Raw genomic sequence first — 23,398 nt, 5'->3', positions numbered from 1 at the left:
TCTGGCGCTCCATAAGTGTATCACGCCCCCATTTTCATTGGCCACACCCATTTTTTTGGCGCGAGTGCTGAAGGCGTGCTCACACAGTACCACTAACACATTTATTCTACTTGCACCACTGCCCCAGAAGGAAGGTACGTACATCTGGTAAGAGAGCCAGTCTCTAAAACATTTTATTCCAGGGGCCACATCCCTGCCACTGGAAAGTGGCAACTTGCCTAGGCTGTCTTACCATCGATAGGGATGATAATTGTTGGCAGTTTGTGTTTCCCTTTCATATGAAAATGAACCACCTATCAGTAAGGATTGACTGAAGAAATCATTATCAGATGGTTTCTTAAAGATTTTATTTCTCTTAACAGGTAAGTGGGAAACACATCTATTCCTGTTCTGGAGGTTACAGTTTGGAGGGCTTTCAGTAACTCTCTGGCACATCAATCCATTGCTTCATGCACCTATGCAATCACAAAGGGTCAGAATGCCAAACCACAAGAAATTTAAATAACGGTTACATGGCACAACAATACAACATTCACTGTATAGCTCTTACTTTTACAAAATTATGTCACACAGTCTTTAGTCCAGTCTTGGATGTCTAACAAGTGCACAAAGCACTGCAGGGCACAGTGCATACTTGGAAGATGTTTGGAAGAATCTTCCTTCCCCCTAACAGAAGCAAGATGGTGCTGCTCATAACAATATACCAATGGTGAAAAGATGCCAGAGGTGAGATACGGGAGGGACAGGGTGAAGTTTTTTGCAATGTATACAGATGCAATCCACGCCTCAAATTTAACTGCAAATGTACAACTCTGACCCTAAATGAGCATCTAGAACACAACCCAATTGCTATTATGCCATTTAGCGTCCATTCTCAAATTCAATGTCTCTTGCAATTTTTATCATTTGTCCCCACTTTATTCTTCAGCTTTTTCTTTATTTTCCAATCTTTCTTCTCGGGCACTTCACTTTCCAAAATAAAGGAGTGGTTTTCCTAGAATAAAGAAAAAGAAGTCCGTAACAGGCAAGTGTTATGGACTCAATGCAGAAATAGAATACTTTTTTGTTCTATACAGATGTGTCCATCCTTGTTGCAGTCATGCTAAACAGCCCTTCAAATCGCGCCATGCCGTGGCGGGACTTGGTAGCGCTGAGCAACTTTTTTTGCCTCTTCTATCGTGAAAATGAGTCTTAGACGCAATGCAATGTAATAGGACGCACAAGCAGCTTCTGCTGATTAAAATGATATCTGGCATACCTATAATCTGTATGTATTTGCCAACAAAATGCTATGCTAGAGTGTTTTCCTGGAAGAGAGTCACATGGCACTTGTGCATTGTAGCTCATGGAGCAAAGTTGTAAGAGGACACATCTGTAGCTCATGCTGTGCTACATGGCTAATGATGCTTAAGCCAGCAACTACTGATCATTACAAGGAATGTAATATAATACACTACATGGCAAAAAGTATGCTGACACCCAGACATCACGTTCAGATGTGCTGGTTAAACATATCATTCCAAAACAAAGGGCATTAGTACAGTGCATCCTGGAAAGTATTCACAGCACTTCACTTTTTTTTACCACATTTTGTTATGTTACAGCCTTATTCCAAAATGGAATAAATTATTTTTCCCCCTTACAATTCTACACACAATACCCCATAATGACAATGTGATCATCCTTGAGATGTTCCTACAGCTTAATTGGAGTCCACCTGTGGTAAATTCAGTTTATTGGAGATGATTTGGAAAGGCACACACCTGTCTATATAAGGTCCCACACTTGACAGTGCATGTCTGTGCACAAACCAAGCATGAAGTCAAAGGAATTGTCTGTAGACCTCCAAGACAGGATTGTCTTGAGGCACCAATCTGGGGAAGCACACAAAAAAATATCTGCTGCTTTGAAGGTCCCAATGTGCACAGTGGCCTCCATCATCCGTAAATGGGAGAAGTTCGGAACCACCAGAGTAATCGGGGGAGAAGGGCCCTACTCAGTAAGGTGACCAAGAACCCGATGCTCACTCTGTCAGAGCTACAGCATTCCTCTGTGAAGAGAGGAGAACCTTCCAGAAGGACAACCATCTCTGCAGCAATCCACCAACAGGCCTATATGGTAGAGTGGCCAGACGGAAGCCACTCCTTAGTAAAAAGCACATGGCAGCCCGCCTGGAGTTTGCCAAGATGCACCTGAAGGACTCTCAGACCATGAGAAACAAAATTCTCTGGTCTGATGAGACAAAGATGGAACTCTCTGGTGTGAATGCCTGGCGTCATGTTTGGAGGAAACCAGGCCCCGCTCATCACCAGGCCAATACCATCCCTACAGTGAAGCATGGTGGAGGCAGCATCATGCTGTGGGGATGTTTTTTAATGACAGTAACTGGGAGACTAATCAGGAAAGAGGGAAAGATGAATGCAGGAATGTCAGAGACATCCTTGATGAAAACCTGTTCAAGAGCGCTCTTGACCTCAGACTGAGGCGACTGTTCATCTTTCAGCAGGACAACGACCCTAAGCACACAGCCAAGAAAATAAGATTTTAAACCTACCGGTAAATCTTTTTCTCCTAGTCCGTAGAGGATGCTGGGGACTCCGTAAGGACCATGGTGTATAGACGGGCTCCGCAGGAGACATGGGCACTATAAAGAACTTTTAGTATGGTTGTGCACTGGCTCCTCCCTCTATGCCCTCCTCCAGACCTCAGTTAGAGAACTGTGCCCAGAGGAGATGGACAATAGGAGGAAAGGATTTTGTTAATCTAAGGGCAAGATTCATACCAGCCCACACCAATCATACCATATAATCTAGAATATATGCAACCAGTTAACAGTATGAACAAAACACAGTATCAGTCAAAGACCGATTCCAACTGTAACATAACCCTTATGAAAGCAACAACTATATACAAGTCTTGCAGATGTAGTCCGCACTGGGACGGGCGCCCAGCATCCTCTACGGACTAGGAGAAAAAGATTTACCGGTAGGTTTAAAATCTTATTTTCTCTAACGTCCTAGAGGATGCTGGGGACTCCGTAAGGACCATGGGGATTATACCAAAGCTCCCAACCGGGCGGGAGAGTGCGGATAATTCTGCAGCACCGACTGTGCAAACGCAAGGTCCTCATCAGCCAGGGTATCAAACTTGTAGAATTTTGCAAAAGTGTTTGAACCCGACCAAGTAGCTGCTCGGCAAAGCTGTAATGCCGAGACGCCTCGGGCAGCCGCCCAAGAAGAGCCCACCTTCCTAGTGGAATGGGCCTTTACAGAATTTGGTAACGGCAATCCAGCCGTCGAATGAGCCTGCTGAATCGTGTTACAGATCCAGCGAGCAATAGTCTGCTTAGAAGCAGGAGCGCCAACCTTGTTGGCTGCATACAGGACAAACAGAGCCTCTGTTTTCCTAACCCTAGCCGTCCTGGCTACATAAGTCTTTAAGGCCCTGACTACATCCAGGGACTTGGAGTCCTCCCAGTCCCCCGTAGCCACAGGCACCACAATAGGTTGGTTCATATGAAATGAAGAAACCACGTGTCCTCAACTCTGCTCTATCCACATGGAAAATCAAATAGGGGCTCTTGAGGGACAAGGCCGCCAATTCGGATACCCGCCTTGCAGATGCCAAGGCCAATAATATGACCACCTTCTACGTGAGAAATTTTAATTGCACTGTTTGAAGAGGTTAAAACCAGTGAGATTTCAGGAACCTTAACACCACGTTAAGGTCCCACGGTGCCACTGGGGGCACAAAGGGGGGCTGGATGTGCAGCACTCCCTTCACAAACGTCTGGACTTCTGGGAGAGAAGCCAATTCCCTCTGAAAGAATATAGGGCCGAAATCTGTACCTTAATGGAGCCTAACTTCAGGCCCATATCCACTCATGTCTGTAGAAAGTGGAGAAACCGGCCCAGATGGAAATCTTCCGTAGGAGCATTCTTGGCTTCACACCAAGATACATACTTCCTCCAGATACGGTGATAATGCTTTGCCGTCACCTCCTTCCTAGCCTTTATCAGAGTAGGGATAACTTCCTCCGGAATACCTTTCCCAGCTAGGATTCGGTGTTCAACCGCCATGCCGTCAAACGTAACCGCGGTAAGTCTTGAAACACACATGGCCCCTGCTGTAACAGGTCCTCCCTGTGAGCATTTCCTGAAGATCTGAGTACCAGGCCCTTCGAGGCCAATCTGGGACAATGAGTATTGTCTGCACTCTTCTTTGTCTTATAATTCTCAATATTTTTGAGATAAGAGGAAGAGGAGGAAATACATAGATCGACTGAAACACCCATGGTGTCACTAGGGCGTCTACTGCTACTGCCTGAGGGTCCCGAGACCTGGCACAATACCTCCGAAGCTTTTTGTTGAGGCGTGACGCCATCATGTCTATATGAGGAATTCCCCAAAGACTTGTTATCTCTGCATAAACTTCTTGATGAAGTCCCCACTCTCCCGGATGGAGATCGTGTCTGCTGAGGAAGTCTGCTTTCCAGTTGTCCACTCCCGGAATGAAGACAGCTGACAGAGCGCTTACGTGATTTTCCGCCCAGCGAAGAATCCTGGCGGCTTCCGCCATCGCCACTCTGCTCCTTGTCCCGCCTTGGCGGTTTACATGAGCCACCGCTGTGACGTTGTCGGATTGAATCAGAACAGGTAGGTCGCGAAGAAGATTCTCCGCTAGTCGTAGGCCGTTGTATATGGCCCTCAATTGCAGTATGTTGATGTGTAGACAAGCCTCCTGGCTTGACCATAGTCCCTGAAAATTTCTTCCTTGTGTGACTGCTCCCCATCCTCGGAGGCTCGCGTCCGTGGTCAGCAGAACCCAGTCTTGAATGCCGAAACTGCGACCCTCTAGAAGGTGAGCACTCTGCAGCCACCACAGGAGAGACACCCTGGCCCTCGGGGACAGGGTTATTTTCTAATGTATAAGTAGATGGGACCCGGACCACTTGTCCAGAAGGTCCCACTGAAAAGTCCTCGCATGAAACCTGCCGAAGGGGATGGCCTCGTAGGCTGCCACCATTTTCCCCAGAACTCGAGTGCATTGATGAACAGACACTCTTTTTGGTTTTAGCAGGTCTCTGACCATGTTCTGGAGATCCTGGGCTTTTTCCAATGGGAGAAAAACCCTCTTTTGTTCCGTGTCCAGAATCATGCCTAGGAATGATAGCCGAGTCGTAGGAACCAATAGTGACTTTGGCAGATTGAGAATCCAACCGTGCTGTTGAAGCACTTTCAGGGAGAGCGACACGCTCTTCAGCAATTGGTCTCTCGATCTTGCCTTTATCAGGAGATCGTCCAAGTATGGGATAATTGTGACTCCCTGCCTGCGCAGGAACACCATCATCTCCGCCAATACCTTGGTGAAAATCCTCGGGGGCCTTGGAAAGCCCAAACGGCAACGTCTGAAACTGGTAATGACAGTCCTGTACAGCAAATCTCAGGTACTCCTGATGAGGGGGTAGGGGGGGGGGGGGGTATATGGGGACATGAAGGTATGCATCCTTTGTGTCCAGTGACACCATCAAATCCCCCCCTTCCAGGCTGGATATTACAGCTCGGAGCGATTCCATCTTGAATTTGAACCTTTTCAAGTACAGGTTTAGGGATTTTAGATTTAAAATGGGTCTGACCGAACCATCCGGCTTCGGGACCACAAACAGGGTTGAATAATACCCTTTTCCCTGTTGGACCAGGGGAACCTTGACCACCACTTGCTGTCGACACAGCTTTTGAATTGCAGCTAACACTACTTCCCTCTCCGGGGGTGAAGCTGGCAAGGCCGACTTGAAAAATCGGCGAGGGGGCACCTCTTCGAATTCCAGCTTGTAGCCTTGGTAAACAATTTCCATCACCCAAGGATCCACGTCTGAAAGAATCCAGATCTGGCTGAAAAGTCGAAGGCGCGCCCCCACTGGTGCGGACTCCCTTAGGGGAGCCCCAACGTCATGCGGTAGATTTTGTAGAAGCCGGGGAGGACTTCTGCTCCTGGGAACTAGCCGAAGCAGGTTTTCTCTTTCCTCTACCCTTACCTCTGGCAAGGAAGGAGGAGCCCCGACCTCTTCTGGACTTATGCAACCGAAAGGACTGCATCTGATACTGTGGAGTTTTCTTTTGTTGTTGGGGAACAAAAGGTAAAAAGGTAGATTTACCCGCGGTAGCTGTGGCAACCAGGTCTGCGAGCCCCTCACCAAACAACACTTCACCCTTGTAAGGTAAAACCTCCATATGCTTCTTTGAGTCTGCATCACCCGTCCATTGGCGGGTCCATAGAGCTCATCTCGCTGAAATAGCCATGGCATTGGCTCCGGAACCCAGCAGCCCCACGTCTCTTTGTGCGTCCCTCATATATAAGACTGCGTCTTTAATGAGGGCTAAGGTTAATATAATGGTATCCCTGTCTAGGGTATCAAGGTCAGCTGACAAGGTATCTGTCCAAGCTGCAACTGCGCTACATACCCATGCCGATGCTATTGCCGGTCTTAGCAAAGCACCCGTAGGCGCATAAATAGACTTTAAAGTAGTCTCCTGTCTGCGATCAGCAGAATCCTTGAGGGCTGCCGTGTCCGGAGACGGCAGCGCCACCTTCTTGGACAGGCGCGTTAAAGCCCTGTCCACCCTGGGAGAGGATTCCCAACGTACCCTGTCCTGTGCAGGGAAAGGATACGCCATAAGAACCCTTTTGGGAATCTGCAGTTTTTTATCTGGAGTTTCCCAAGCTTTTTCAAATAACTCGTTAAGCTCATGAGATGGGGGAAAGGTTACCTCAGGTTTCTTTTCCTTATACATGCGCACCCTCGTATCAGGGACAGAGGGGTCATTATTGATATGCAAAACATCTTTTATTGCAATAATCATACACTGAATACTCTTTGCCACCCTTGGGTGTAATTTTGCATCATCGTAGTCGACACTGGAGTCAGAATCCGTGTCGGTACCAGTGTCCACTATTTGGGATAGGGGACATTTTTGAGACCCAGAAGGGCCCTGTGACCCAGTCCAATCCGTGGATTGACTCCCTGATTTCTCCTTGGACTCTGCTTTGTCCAGTTTCTTATGTAATGAGGCCACACTCGCATTTGACATATGCCACATGTCCATCCAATCATGAGTCGGCGTTGCCGACGGAGACACACCACACATCTGCTCCACCTCCTCTTTGGACGAGCCTTCCGCTTCAGACAAGCCGACACGCACGTACCGACACCCCCACACACACAGGGATATATCTATAAGGGGACAATTCCCCAACAAGGCCTTTTGAGGAGACAGAGAGAGAGTATGCCAGCACACACCCAGCGCCAAACTGACACTGGAATAAAACCCAGATAGTGCTTTATATATATATATAATCAATGTTATACACTCACTGCGCTTTAAACATGCCCCCCCCCCCCCCCCCAGCCCTCTGTCACCGAGTTCAGCAGGGGAGAGTCCGGGGAGCCAGCTTCTCTGCAGCTTTCTGTGGAGAAAATGGCGCTGTTAGTGCTGAGATCAAGCTCCGCCCCCTCCAGCGGCGGGGTTCGGTCCCGCTTCAATATTCAAAAAATGGCGGGGGATCTCTTCATTTACTGCCTCCGCAGCCTAATGTACCCTTGTATGCCAGACCAGAGGTTTATTGCTGCCCAGGGCGCCCCCCCTGCGCCCTGCACCCACCAGTGCCCGTTCTGTGTGTGTAGCGTGTGGGAGCAATGGCGCGCAGCGGTAACGCTGCACGCTTACCTCAGTGAAGATCTGAAGTCTTCTGCCGCCTTGAAGTCTTCTTTTCTTCTTATACTCACCCGACTTCTATCTTCCGGCTCTGCAAGGACGACGGCGTCGCGGCTCTGGGACGAACGGCGGGGTGAGACCTGCGTTCCGACTCCCTCTGGAGCTAATGGTGTCCAGTAGCCTAAGAAGCAGAGCCTATCATTTAAGTTGGTCTGCTTCTCTCTCCTCAGTCCCACAATGCAAGGAGCCTGTTGCCAGCAGTGCTCCCTAAAAATAAAAAACCTAACAAAATTATTTTTCAGAGAAACTCTGGAGAGCTCATCTGTAATGCACCCTATCTCCTCTAGGCACAAAATCTAACTGAGGTCTAGAGGAGGGGCATAGAGGGAGGAGCCAGTGCACACCCATACTAAAAGTTCTTTATAGTGCCCATGTCTCCTGCGGAGCTCGTCTATACCCCATGGTCCTTACGGAGTCCCCAGCATCCTCTAGGACGTAAGAGAAATTAAAGGTGTGGCTTCAGGACAGCTCTGTGAATGTCCTTGTGTGGCCCAGCCAGGGCCCAGACTTGAATCCGATTGAACATCTCTGGAGAAATCTGAACATGGCTGTTCACCTGTGCTTCCCATCCAACCTGATGGAGCTTGAGAGGTGCTGCAAAGAGGAATTGGCGAAACTGTCCAAAGAAAGGTGTGCCAAGCTTGTGGCATCATATTCAAAAAGACTTGAGGCTGTAATTGCTGCCAAAGGTGCATCAACAAAGTACTGAGCAAAGGCTGTGAATACTTATGTGCATGTGATTTTTTATTTTTTTTATTTTTATTAAGTTTGCAAAAATCTCAAAAAAAACCTTTTTTACGTTGTCATTATGGGGTATTGTGTGCAGAATTTTGAGGGGAAAAAATTAATTTATTCCATTTTGGAATAAGGCTGCCACATAAAATGTGGAAAAAGTGAAACGCTGTGAATACATTTTGCATGTACTGTACATAAAAATTAATTAAAACATAACAATGAAATATGGTTGAATATTTGGTATTGGATAAGGTATAACTGTAATCAACATATTCTTTGTAATCATTCAGTGGTGTAAAGCTGGGTACACACTTTTCAGATCCAATCCTCAGCCTGATTATCAGATCAGTGTACACGCTGTAAACCCTGACCAAGCTTTAGCTCAGTGGGGTAAATTTACTAAGATGGGAGTTCTAATTAAGATGGGATGTTGCCTATAGCAACTAATCAGATTCTACTTTTCATTTATCCAGCGCCTTCTAGAAGATAATACCTGGAATCTGATTTGTTGCTATGGGCAATGTCCCATTTTAAACAGAACTCCATCTTAGTTAAGGAGATGCGGGGGTCGGTCATCAGAAATTTTATGAAGGACTAAAATTCCTGACCTGTATATTTATTAATGCTATATGTAGTTCTAAAAGGAACAGAACAGATGCAGTTATGTGTAAAGTTAACCATCAGGATTCTAAAGCGGGGTACACACGTAGCGAATAGAGTGCTCAGAAATTAAGCACAGATCGCTCCACGTGTAGGGGTGCCGGCGACAGCGATGTGCGGCCACGCGCGTCGCTATCGATGTCTCTGCATGCCAGAACTAGTCAGATTGCTCACTTCCCCGCTGGGTAAAGTGAATGGTTCCCCGCCTCGCTCAGCACACATCGCGCTGTGTGCTGAGCGTCCAGAGATGTGTGCTGAGAGATCTGTGCTAGATCTCTGGGACACATCTCTATGTGTGTACCCGCCTTCAGTGTATCTATGTTTAACACAGTACATTTGTTTATTGTTCTGTTGACCCTACTAATTACATTTCTTACAATAGTTCTTCATATGATACAAATAAATTGGCCATGGCTTTTTCAAACCAGGAGGAAGCAATTAGCTTGGACTGTATTTCATAAAATTTGCATTATCTTATTCCCTCTATGAAAAAGCTGCAACTCACCACGATTTTTACATCACAGTCCTCTGGCTCATCTTCATCATAATTAACATTTTCTCTATAACCAAGAAAAAAAATAGGATTTTAATTACCTACTGGTAAATCCTTTTCTCGTAGTCCATAAGGGATATTGGGGGAATCTAGTACGATGGGGTATAGACGGGGTCCAAAGGAGCCAGGGCACTTTAAATTTCTTCAACTGGGTGTGCTGGCTCCTCCCCTCTATGCCCCTCCCACAGGCAGTTATAGGTAAAATAGTGGTCGAAGGAGAAAGGACATACTTGAGAGAAGGAACATAACAATGAGTGGTGAGATTTACACACCACTAACATAAAACAACCAGCAACGGTTGGTAACAAGACAGCAACAGCTGAACAGGTAACCATAGAAGAGATAACCTGCAGAAAGTCAACGCACTGAGGCGGGCGCACAATGGGGGTAATTCTGAGTTGATTGCAGCAGCAAGTTTGTTAGCAATTGGGCAAAACCATGTGCACTGCAGGGGAGGCAGATGTAACATGTGCAGAGAGAGTTAAATTTGGGTGGGGTGTGTTCAATCTGCAATCTAAATTGCAGTGTAAAAATAAAGCAGCCAGTATTTACCCTGCACAGAAAAAAAATAACCCACCCAAATCTAACTCTTTCTGCACATGTTATATCTGCCTCCCCTGCAGTGCACATGGTTTTGCCCAATTGCTAACAAATTTGATGCTGCGATCAACTCGGAATTACCCCCCATATCCCTTATGGACTACAAGAAAAGGATTTACCGGTAGGTTTTTAAAATTCTATTTTCTCTAGCATCCATAAGGGATATTGGGGGAATCTAGTATGATGGGGATGTCCCAAAGCTTCCAGAACGGGCGGGAATGTGCGGAGACGTCTGCAGCACCGCCTGCCCAAACTGGGAATTCTCTTTGGCCAGGGTATGAAACCTGTAGAACTTCACAAAGGTGTTCTTCCCCGACCAGGTAGCAGCTCGGCATAGTTGCAAGGCCGAGACTCCACGGGCAGCTGCCCAGGAAGACCCCACCGATCTTGTAGAGTGGGCCTTCAGAGACTGTGGAACAGGTAAGGCTGCCGACACATAGGCCTGCTGGATAGTATGCCTAAGCCAACGAGTAATGGACTGCTTTGAAGCAGGGCAATCCTTTTTCTGTGCATCATAAAGCACGAACAAGGAATCCTTCTTTCTGATCCGAGCCGTTTTCTTGACATAGATCTTCAAGGCTCGCACAGCATTCAATGCCTCCAGAGGAGCAGAAGTGCCAGAACTTGACAGAACCACAATAGGTTGATTCAAGTGGAATGCAGAGATGACCTTCGGCAGGAACTGCTGCTTAGTCCTGAGCTCCACTCTGTCCTAATAAAAGACCAAGTAAGGGCTTTTACACGATATAGCCCCCAATTCTGAGACACGCCTAGCAGAAGGCCAATAACATCACCGTCTTCCACGTGAGGTACGTGTCGTCTACCGTCATCAGAGGTTCAAACCAGGAGAACTGTAGAAATTCCAACACTACATTCAAATCCCAGGGTGCCATGGGCGGCACAAAAGGAGGTTGAATGTGAAGCACCCCTTGCAGGAAGGTCTGAACTTTTGGCAATACTGCCAATTTCTTACGGAAGAAAATTGAGAGAACTGAAATCTGGACCTTAATGGAACCCAGACATAAGCCCTTATCCACGTCAGCCTGCAGGAAACGTCCCACATGAATCCTCGCACCAAGAGACATATCTTCTCTCGATATGATGATAGTGTTTTGACGTCACAGGTTTCCTGGCCTGAACCATGGTAGCAATAACCTTTTTGGAAAGGCCCTTGTGAACTAGGATGTTCCGCTCAACCTCCATGCCGTCAAACAAAGCCGCCATAAGTCCGGGTAGACGAACGGACCTTGTTGAAGATCTATTCTCAGTGGCAGAGGCCAAGGGTCTTCGACGGACATGTCCAGAAGATTGGCGTACCATGCCCTCCGAGGCCAATCCGGGCAATCAGAACTGCCTGGACTACTTGATTCCTGATTCGCTTGAACACCCGTGGGAGCAATAGAATCGGAGCAAACAGTTAGACCAGCTGGTAAGGCCAAGGCGATGTCAGTGAATCCACTGCCCTTGCATGAGGTTCCCTGGTTCGTGAGCAATACCAACAAAGCTTCTTGTTGAGTCGAGAAGCCATCGTGTCTATTTGTGGGAAGCCCCACCGGTCGATCTGCTGAAACACCTGATGATGAAGCCCCCCCTCTCCCGGGTGGAGATCGTGACGACTCAGGAAGTCCACTTCCCAGTTGTCTACTCCCAGAATGAAGATTGTGGACAGTGCTCTTTCATTTCTTTCTGAACAGAGGAGTATCTTTGACACCTCTCGCATGCAGGCTCTGCTTTTTGTTCCTACTTGTCGTTTGATGTACGCTACTACCGTGGCGTTGTCCGACTGTACTTGGATCTCATGATCCCAGAGTAGAGGAGAGGCCTGAATCAGAGCATTGTAGAACACCTGAAGTTCCAGAATGTTGATCGGAAGGAGGGCTTCGTGGGCTGATCACCTGCCCTGGAACTGAGCCCCCTGGGTGACAGATCCCCATCCTCTCAGACTCGCATCCGTTGTGAGGAGGATTCAATCCTGAATCCCGAAACTTCGGCCTTCCAGTAGGTTGGAGGACTGCAGCCACCACAGGAGGGAAATCCTGGCCTGAGGTGACAGCCGTATTATCCGGTGTATCTGAAGATGTGATCCGGACCACTTGCTCAGGAGATCCAATTGAAATGTTCTGGAATGGAACCTCCCATATTGGATCGCCTCGTACGAGGCAACCATCTTTCCCAACAATCTTATGCAAAGATGAATGGATATTCAAGTAGGCCAGAGAACCATGCGGACCATCTCCTGAAATGTTCTCGCTTTGTCTTCTGGGAGGAACACTTTCTAGCTACAGTATCCAGCAACATTCCCAGGTACAGGAGCCGCTGAGTTGGCTCCAGGTGGGACTTCTGTAAATTGAGGATCCACCCATGGTATGACAGAAGTTGGATAGTGCGGCCTATACGGAGCAATAAAAGCTCCCTGGATCTCGCTTTTATCAAGAGACTGTCCAGGTAAGGGACAATATTGACCTCCAGGACCCGGAGTTGGAACATCATCTCCGCCATCACCTACGTGAACACCCTCGGAGCTGTGGACAGGCCGAAGGGAAGCGCCTGGAACTGGTAGTGATCGTTCAGCAGGGCAAACCTCAGGTAAGCCTGATGAGGTGGCCAAATCGGGATATGGAGATAGGCGTCCCTGATATCCAGGGAGACCATGAACTCCTGTTCTTCCAGACACGCAATCACTGCTCGCAAGGATTCCATCTTGAACCCAAAAACCTCTAGTTAGGGTTCAAGGATCTCAGATTCAAAATGAGTCTTACTGAACCACCCGGTTTCGGTACCACTAACAGGTTGGAGTAATAACCCTTGCCCTGTTGTTGCAGTGGCACTGGAACAATGACTCGGGACTGGACCAATTTTAGGATGGCCTGTTGCAGATAAACACGCGTATCCTCCAAAGCTGTTAAGCTTGATTTGGGGAGGAGCACAGTCTAACTCCAGCTTGTAGTCCTGAGAAATTAGGTCCTGTACCCAGGTATCCTGGCAGGAACTTTCCCAGATGCGGCTGAAGTGACGCAGCCAAGCTCCCACCACGAGATACCCTCGGGGTGGATGGCACAGTCATGCTGAGGCCTTAGTGGAAGCTGAACTGGTGCTTTGTTCCTGGGAACCTACAGCTGCTGGCTTTTTTGCCTTACCTCTGGTGCCTCGTGCAGCGTTTGAGGTGCTCTGGTTCAAGATCAAAACATAGCAGTCCAAAAGGACTGAGATGGCCGTGGGTAGGAACGCCTAGCCGGTGGGGCCCCAGAGGAGAGAAACGTGGAATTCCCTGCAGTAGCTTTGGAAATGCATGAAACCAACTCAACCCGAATAGCCACTCCCCTGAGAAAGGGAGAGACACCACACTACGCTTGGAATCTGCGTCCGCTATCCACTGGATCTGCGTGCCGACACTGCCATGGCAGTAGTACTCACATTAATAGCGCCCATCTCTTTAATAGAGTCGCACAGACCGCGTGCAGTATCCTGAATGTGTGTGATCAGAGTAACCATACTCACCAGAGAGATATCCCCGCGAAGCCCTCTTGAACTGGCCAGCCCAGGCGTGAATGACATATGGCAACCAGCAACCCGCTATCACAGGACTTTGTAATATACCAGCTGCTGTGGAATAGACTTCAGTGTAGTCTTCCAGTTTTCTATCCCCAGGGTCCTTCAAAGCTGAGGAGCCAGGGATCGGTAACACCACCTCTATAGACAGGCGTGAGACAGAGACGTCAACAGCCGGGGGATCTTCACAGTTTTTCCTGCCTTAAGGAGAAAATGGTAAAGTGTAAAGAAGCGTCTGGCCACCTGGAATTTTTTATCAGGATTTTTCCAGGTCAACTTTAAACATATCATCTAATGCCTTAGAATTAGAGAAAGTGACACTAACCTTTTTCTGCGAGGAGAAAAATGACTGCTTTACTGCATCGTCTTCTACTGGGAGTTTTAACACATCCCTGATAGCAATTATGAGGGGCTCAAGCCCTTGTGCAGGGGATGAATCCTCAATAATAGGGTATATATATCCCCCCCCCACCTTCTGTTCCTCTTCATCAGTTACTGAGAGTAAGCAGGCAGCCCACGTGTATGTGGCCCTGATTTAGGGAGAAGGGTCTGTCCTCTTGTAGCCAGGTCTGCTATACAGCCTGCTGCAGTCGCTGTGTCTTATGACGGTTTGCAGAGGGCTGAGAGAACATGTCCGCCATCCAGGGAGTTTAACCAGGATGGCTGCTGCACTGCCTGTGGAAGGGGGCATAGAGGGAAGGAGCCAGCACACCCAGTTGAAGAAATTTAAAGTGCACCGGCTCCTTTGGACCCAGTATATACCCCATCATACTAGATTCCCCCAATATCCCTTATGGATGCTAGAGAAAAAACATGTTAAAATAAACCCTTTCCTTTAGGATCAGTTGTAATGTCCGTAAGTAGTTCCAATACTGTTGAGGATGAGCAACAATAATAATAACAACCTACTTAAAATCCACATAAATAACGGATCAGAAATATTTTTATTGAATAACAAAGCATAAAACAAAGAAAGTGAATATCTGAAATTAAAAAAAAATGTTGAATAAAGCAAAGCAAACATGAAAATCGAATGCCTTGTCTGGAAATAGTGTGGGGCAATTATACATGAGCTCAAGGAACATGCAGGACGTAAAGGTACGATCCTGGTAGTACCATCCACCAGTCTGGGCTGACCGCATCCCCCTGCCTTCCGCTCTATCTGCTGCTCTTCATGCATGCCTGTGTGTGTATATACAGATGTGTCCTTATGCAAAGCTTCCCGGCATAGCGAGGCATACGCACACACCTGCGATTATATGTGCAAAACAGTAGTGCAGTCGCAAGCAGCGGGACTACTATGCTCCCACTGCCATAGATAGTTAAGCTCCCGCTACCCATAGTTACAAGAGGCATTTCTCGGTGGAAATCGACACCTGCAAATAGTGTTGATGCGTGTTCCAGTGATGCAACACTACGCCATGCTGTAGCTTTCTACAAAGATGTGTGAGGACACATCTATAAAACCGTAATTGTTTATTATTTTTGGACTGTAAAATTGTTTTCCCAACAAATCTCCACAATATTGTCAATTTATTTTTTCAATGATAACATTTTGAAAATAACACCTATTTAACCTGATACATTTAACAAATCTGCAACTATAAATACAAATGTCCATTTACCTTGTTATTACGCTTTCTCCATATTCAGGGAGAAATTCTCCATATTCAGGGAGCAATTAGTCACCAGATATAGATATTTAATTATTTTCCAACATTCTATGGAGGGAATTCAAATGGGCCGGAGATTCAGCAAAGTAAAAAAAAACCTTGCTTATCTTGCGCCCAATTTTGGATTACCATGGGTATGCGAGCTCCAGATACCTGCAATTTCCAATTTTAAAAAAGTAGTCGCAGGGTTTTCAGAACTGAAAACCGCCCAGCGCATTAATATTTTTTTTTTAAATAATACTCACCTCTGCAGGGGTCTCCGCGGCCGCCGGTGGTCTTCTCTCCATCTTCCCACTGGGGAGTGGGCTGCTTGGGGGATCTGGGTGGTGGTAAGAGGCGGAAGGGCTACTGGGAAATGCAGTCCTCCCAGAGGCCAGCTTGGGGACAGGAGAGGAGGTCTCAAACAAACAAACAAACAAACACTCTCTATATATTCAACGCTGGGGTCCCAGAGCAAGTCCCAGTTATTTTTCCTAAAATTAACATCTTCTGGAAAAATCAGACTTGCTCTGAAAGGCAAGAAAAAAAAATCACTTTCATTTTCTGACCCGTAACTGAATACCAAAACTCCGCCAGCAATTGAATCTGTCCCTAAGTCTCCCAATTCTTAATTGGAACACTCAGATTTGAAGCATTCTCTTTTTAATGTCAAATAACTAACTACAGTACCTTTACATGATCCCTGACTAGACAAATTTGGTCTATGTTGATGGTATTAGATTATGTGTTGGACTCTGGAGAAATTCTTCTGCAAGTTGAAAAACCAACTAGAGATTTTCTTTTTTTTCCCCCATGTATATTAACTGTATTTGTTAATTTGTAAGTTCACTAATTAATTAGAATACGTTTCCCTCATACGGAATCTCTTTCTATGAGCCTATGAATTACCTTTCACATTTTTTTGAGCTACAGTATAACAAAGTTGGAAAACATTAAAAACAAATTCCACTGGAAATAATGGCAATATAATAATCAAATGTTGCATGTTAAGTTGCAATGCAATACATTATGAAACAATAATGCAGCTGCATCTTACCCAGACTCAGAGATAGGTGAAATGGGTCCATCATCATCCAGATATGAATATTTACGCATTTCAATGTCTCTGTTATCCAGCTCTTTATTCAAAACCATGTTCTTCAGAGAATTTTGCAAATGGCGCTCAAATTTAAGATTTTTGATGTAGTTCAAAAAACCACCAAAGACAAATTGCTGCATAATAAGAAGTACATGCATTAATTGAAAGCAGAGTAATAGTAAAAATAGGATTTTAATACCTACCGGTAAATCCTTTTCTCTTAGTCCATAGAGGATGCTGGGTAACATCAAGAACCATGGGGTATAGACGGGATCTGCAGGAGACATGGGCACTTTAAGACTTTCAGATTGTGTGATCTGGCTCCTCCCTCTATGCCCCTCCTCCAGACTCCAGTTTAAGGAACTGTGCCCAGGGAGACGGACATTTCGAGGAAAGGATTTATTGTTAAACCACGGTGAGCATCTTACCAGCTCACACCTCAAGCATGCCGCAGAACATGGCATCCAATAGAACACAAGCCAACGGCATGAAGAATTTGCAGCAATATGCTGACAAAAATCGTAACACAACATGTTTGTAACCACAAATAATTACTGCAGATACAGTACGCACTGGGACGGGAGCCCAGCATCCTCTACGACTAAGAGAAAAGGATTTACAGGTAGGTATTAAAATCCTATTTTCTCATACGTCCTAGAGCATGCTGGGGTCACATCAAGAACCATGGGGTTATACCAAAGCTCTAGAATGGGCGGGAGAGTGCGGACGACTCTGCAGTACCGAATGACCAAACGTGAGGTCAACCTTGGCCAAGGTATTAAAACTGTAAAACTTAGCCAAATTGTTTGCTAAATAGCTGCTCGGCAAAGTTGCAATGCCGAGATTCCACGGTTAACCGCCCCAGACGAGCCCACCTTTCTAGTAGAATGGGCCTTCACCTATTTCGGTAACGGCAATCCTGCCGTGAGATGAGCATGCTGAATCGTACCACAGATCCAGTGCGCAACAGTCTGCTTGTAAGCAGGACACCCAATCTTTTTGGGCGCAAACAGGACAAACAGAGTCTGTGTTCCTAAACGGAGCCGTCCTGGCGACATAAATTTTCAAAACTCTGACTACATGCAGAGACTTCGACTCAGCGAAGGCGTCGGTAGCCACAGGCACCACAATAGGTTGGTACATGTGGAAAGAAGAAACCACCTTCAGTAGAAATTGTTGACGAGTTTCCAACTCTGCTCTATCTTCATGGAAGATCAAATAAGGTTTCTTGTGAGACCAGGCCGCTAACACAGACACTCGCCTTGCGTATGCCAAGGCCAACCTGACGACCACTTTCCAAGTGAGGAATTTCACTCCTCCTTACTTAAAGGTTCAAACCAATGAGATTGCAGGAACTGCAACACCCCAATAAGATCCCATGGTGCCACTGGGGCACAAATGGAGGTTGGATGTGCAACACGCCCTTCACGACAGTCTGAACTTCTGGAAGGGAGTCCAATTTATTCTGAAAGAAACCCGATAAGGCCGATTTTAATTGAGCCCAAGTTTAGGCCCGCATCCACACCTGCTCGTAGAAAATGGAGAAAACGTCCTAGCTGAAAAGTCTGCCGCAGGAGACTTCTTGGATTCACACCAAGAAACTTATTTTCTCCAAATACTGTAGTAATGTTTAGACGTTACCCCTTTTTCTAGCCCGAATAAGCGTGGAGAACTAATTCCGTGGGAATACCCTTACGAACTAGGATTTGGCGGTCAACCGCCATGTCATAAAACGTAGCCGCGGTAAGTCCTAATACACACATGGCCCCTGCCGCAACAGGTCCTCGCTCAAAGGGAAAAAAAACAGGGATCTCCTATGAGTAATTCCTGAGATCTGGATAACAAGCTCTCCTTGGCCAGTCTGAGACCATGAGGCTCGCTCGAATTTCCTTTTTTATGATCCCAGAACTTTTGGAACGAGAGAAAACGTAGGAAATACATATACCGACTGAAAACACCCACGGTGTCACCAGTGCATTCACTGTACCTGTTTGAGGGTCCCTTGACCTGGAATTCTGAAGCTTCTTGTTGAGACGAGATGCCATCATTCCTACTTGAGGAAATCCCACCGACATGTCACCTCTTCGAAGATTACTTGGAGGAGGTCTCCCCTCTCCTGGATGGAGATCGTGTCTGCTGAGGAAGTCTGCTTCCCAGATATCCACTCTTGGAACGACATCGCCGACAGAGCGCTTGTATGTTTTTCCGCCCAGCGGAAAATCCTTGTGGTTTCTGCCATTGCTGTTCTGCTTTTCGTTTGTAGAAAACCGTTGTATACGGCCCTTAACTCTAGACCGTTTATGTGGTGACAAGTTTTCTAACTTGACCATCTTCCTTGGAAGTTTTCCCCCTGTGTGACTGCCCCCCCGCCTCGGAGGCTTGCATCCGTGGTCGCTAGAATCCAGTCCTGGAACTCGAACCTGCGCCCCTCTAGGAAGTGAGAACTGCGCAGCCACCACAGGAGTGAGATTCTGCTCTTGGAAGACAGGATTATCCTCCGGTGTATGTGTAGGTGGGAACCGGACCCCTTGTCCACAACGCTCTCCTAGCCGAGACCACCATGGAATTGGGTCGCGAACCCTTTCTGATATGCATCACATTCACATGCAATTTTTCACCAAGTCAGATACCGGTGGTGCCGACAGGGCCACCCACACACGTCTGTGTCCCTAATATACTTTTCTCTTTGGAAAAACATTCATCCCCCGACCTGTTGACACACCTGTACCAAGTACTATCAGGAGTCGGCGGTGCCGACAGGGTCACTCCCACAGCCGTTTGTGGGAAGCACTTCGCCTCAGACATGTCGACACACATGTACTAAACACCCACCGACATATAGGGGACAGACTCACAGTAAATTCTGTCAGGGAGACACAGAAAGAGTTTGCCAGCTCATAACCCAGCGCTTAATTAGCGGTTTTGAACATTATAGAATGCACCAAACCTGCAGCACTTTATATTAAACATATATTTCACCACCTTTACTGCGCCCCCCCCTCCCGTTTTTTACCCTGATACTTTCAGCAGTATGAGGAAGGACCAGCGTTTTTTACAAGAGAAAATGGCGCTGGCTGTGTGAGCTGTGAGGGCTAAGCCCCGCCCCGATAATGGCGCGCTTCAGCCCGCTATTTTTTTATATAATGACACTGGCGGGGGTTAGGATTTAGTGCCTAGGCACTTATTATCCACATTGCCAGCCTTAATGAGGAGTTTTTATGCTGCCCAGGGTGCCCCCCCCCTGTGCCCTGCACCCTGTAGTGCCGCTGTGTGTGGGAGCATGGCGCGCAGCGCGATCGCTGTGCGGTACCTCAGAAGCCGTCACTGAAGTCTTCTTTTCTTCTTCTACTCACCTGTCTTCTGGCTCCGCAAGGGGGGTGACAGCGGGCTCTGGGAATGAACCCCTAGGCGTACCTAGTGTTCCAAACCCTCAGGAGCTAATGATGTCCTGTAGCCAAAGAAGCAGAGCCTTTAAACTCACTAGAAGTAGGTCTGACTTCTCTCCCCTAAGTCCCACGAAGCAGGGAGACTGTTGCCAGCAGTCTCCCTGAAAATAAAAAACCTAACAAAAGTCTTTTTCCGAGAAACTCAGTAGAGCTCCTCAGAGTGCATCCAGTCTGCCTGGGCACAATTCTAAACTGGAGTCTGGAGGAGGGGCATAGAGGGAGGAGCCAGATTACACCATCTGAAAGTCTTAAAGTGCCCATATCTCCTGCAGATCCCGTCTATACCCCATGGTTCTTGATGTGACCCCAGCATCCTCTAGGACGTATGAGAAACATAAATAACAGCTACAGGTTGAGTCTCCCATATTCAAATATCCATTATACGAAATCTACACTTTTTTTGTGCAAATAGTTTTTTATTGGTTCACATCCAAGAAGAAATATAAGTAATGTCCGTCAGAATGAAGCATGACATAATATAAGAAACAAAAACATTGACAAATAGCAGATACTGAACCAGGTAAATTTTTGTAACATAACAAGAATAAAGAACAATATAACGCACATCAGAAAATTGCGTACTTTGTTAAAGAGTGTATCCATCCGAAATGGAATAAACAAAATAGATGTGGAAACAGAAGAAAGGAAAGTAGAGGAAGGAAGGAAGGAAAGGAAAGGAAGGAAAGAGAGGGGGAGGGAAACAACTAATGGTCAGGAGATCGGTTGATAAAGAAAGGATCAAGCGGCCTTAAAAAGCTTCTGTCAAGTAAAAAGTGGACAATACATCGATAAACACCTCACTGTCTAAATATTACAATGGAACACTCCGGGAGCAGCTTAGAGACTTATAATGGTATGATTCTTTGTATGTGAGCCAAGGGTACCATGTTGTTATAAAGTTTTGACGACCGTTTGATATGGATAGAATGAGGTCATCCATGGACATATAGGGGTATATGCAATTGCGGTCGAATTCCCGAAAATGACGAAAAACGGGACATTTTCGCCCAAAAAAATAAGAATTTACTTACCGATAATTCTATTTCTCGGAGTCCGTAGTGGATGCTGGGGTTCCTGAAAGGACCATGGGGAATAGCGGCTCCGCAGGAGACAGGGCACAAAAAAGTAAAGCTTTACTAGGTCAGGTGGTGTGCACTGGCTCCTCCCCCTATGACCCTCCTCCAGACTCCAGTTAGGTACTGTGCCCGGACGAGCATACACAATAAGGGAGGCATTTTGAATCCCGGGTAAGACTCATACCAGCCACACCAATCACACCGTACAACTTGTGATCTAAACCCAGTTAACAGTATGACAACAGAAAGGGCCTCTTAAAGATGGCTCCTTAACAATAACCCGAATTAGTTAACAATAACTATGTACAAGTATTGCAGATAATCCGCACTTGGGATGGGCGCCCAGCATCCACTACGGACTCCGAGAAATAGAATTATCGGTAAGTAAATTCTTATTTTCTCTATCGTCCTAAGTGGATGCTGGGGTTCCTGAAAGGACCATGGGGATTATACCAAAGCTCCCAAACGGGCGGGAGAGTGCGGATGACTCTGCAGCACCGAATGAGAGAACTCCAGGTCCTCCTTTGCCAGGGTATCAAATTTGTAAAATTTTACAAACGTGTTCTCCCCCGACCACGTAGCTGCTCGGCAGAGTTGTAATGCCGAGACCCCTCGGGCAGCCGCCCAAGATGAGCCCACCTTCCTTGTGGAGTGGGCTTTTACAGTTTTAGGCTGTGGCAGGCCTGCCACAGAATGTGCAAGTTGAATTGTGTTACAAATCCAACGAGCAATCGACTGCTTAGAAGCAGGTGCGCCCAACTTGTTGGGTGCATACAATATAAACAGCGAGTCAGATTTTCTGACTCCAGCCGTCCTTGCAATGTATATTTTTAAGGCTCTGACAACGTCCAACAACTTGGAGTCCTCCAAGTCGCTAGTGGCCGCAGGCACCACAATAGGTTGGTTCAGATGAAATGCTGATACCACTTTAGGGAGAAAATGCGGACGAGTCCGCAGTTCTGCCCTATCCGAATGGAAGATTAGATAAGGACTTTTATAAGATAAAGCCGCCAATTCAGATACTCTCCTGGCAGAGGCCAGGGCTAGTAACATAGTCACTTTCAATGTGAGATATTTCAAATCCACCTTTTTCAATGGTTCAAACCAATGGGATTTGAGGAAATCTAAAACTACATTTAGATCCCACGGTGCCACCGGAGGCACCACAGGAGGCTGTATATGCAGTACTCCCTTGACAAAAGTCTGGACCTCAGGGACAGAGGCCAATTCTTTTTGGAAGAATATTGACAGGGCCGAAATTTGAACCTTAATGGATCCCAATTTGAGACCCATAGATAATCCTGATTGCAGGAAATGTAGGAAACGACCCAGTTGGAATTCCTCCGTCGGAACCCTCCGATCCTCGCACCACGCTACATATTTTCGCCAAATGCGGTGATAATGTTTCACGGTGACTTCCTTCCGTGCCTTAATCAAGGTAGGAATGACTTCTTCTGGAATGCCTTTCCCTTTTAGGATCTGGCGTTCAACCGCCATGCCGTCAAACGCAGCCGCGGTAAGTCTTGAAAAAGACAGGGACCCTGCTGTAGCAGGTCCCTTCTCAGAGGTAGAGGCCACGGTTCGTCCGTGAGCATCTCTTGAAGTTCCGGATACCAAGTCCTTCTCGGCCAATCCGGAACCACTAGTATTGTTCTTACTCTTCTTTGCCGTATGATCTTCAATACCTTTGGTATGAGCGGCAGAGGAGGAAACACATACACTGACTGGTACACCCAAGGAGTTACCAGTGCGTCCACAGCTATTGCCTGTGGATCTCTTGACCTGGCGCAATATTTGTCCAGTTTCTTGTTGAGGCGAGACGCCATCATGTCTACAATTGGTCTTTCCCAACGGTCTATTAACATGTTGAAGACTTCTGGATGTAGACCCCACTCTCCCGGATGAAGATCGTGTCTGCTGAGGAAGTCTGCTTCCCAGTTGTCCACGCCCGGGATGAACACTGCTGACAGTGCTATCACGTGATTCTCCGCCCAGCGAAGAATCTTGGCAGCTTCTGCCATTGCACTCCTGCTTCTTGTGCCGCCCTGCCTGTTTACATGGGCGACCGCCGTGATGTTGTCCGACTGAATCAACACCGGCTTTCCTTGCAGGAGAAGTTCCGCCTGGCTTAGAGCATTGTAGATTGCTCTTAGTTCCAGAATGTTTATGTGAAGAGACTTTTCCAGACTCGTCCATACTCCCTGGAAGTTTCTTCCTTGTGTGACTGCTCCCCAGCCTCTCAGGCTGGCGTCCGTG

General features: G+C 46.9%; 1 protein-coding gene across 3 annotated transcripts in view; it reads right to left on the bottom strand.

Moving 5' to 3' along the window:
* Window positions 1–330: 330 nt before the first annotated feature.
* The window catches only part of TAF1D (TATA-box binding protein associated factor, RNA polymerase I subunit D), a 106,306-nt gene continuing 83,238 nt past the window's right edge, over window positions 331–23,398 (bottom strand). For 2 of the 3 annotated variants that reach the window (XM_063920334.1, XM_063920333.1), the window contains exons 4-6: window positions 16,579–16,754; window positions 9,673–9,727; window positions 331–994 (exon numbers count right to left, since the gene is read on the bottom strand). In XM_063920334.1, the coding sequence (XP_063776404.1) occupies window positions 881–994; window positions 9,673–9,727; window positions 16,579–16,754 (345 nt within the window). In that variant the 3' untranslated portion in view covers window positions 331–880. The remainder of the gene's footprint in view (window positions 995–9,672; window positions 9,728–16,578; window positions 16,755–23,398) is intronic. The other variant, XM_063920335.1, reaches the window with a different exon arrangement.

This window comes from Pseudophryne corroboree, chromosome 1, assembly GCF_028390025.1.
Source record: "Pseudophryne corroboree isolate aPseCor3 chromosome 1, aPseCor3.hap2, whole genome shotgun sequence".
Classification (NCBI taxonomy): Eukaryota; Metazoa; Chordata; class Amphibia; order Anura; family Myobatrachidae; genus Pseudophryne; species Pseudophryne corroboree.
This window is presented reverse-complemented; position numbering and strand designations above follow the sequence as displayed.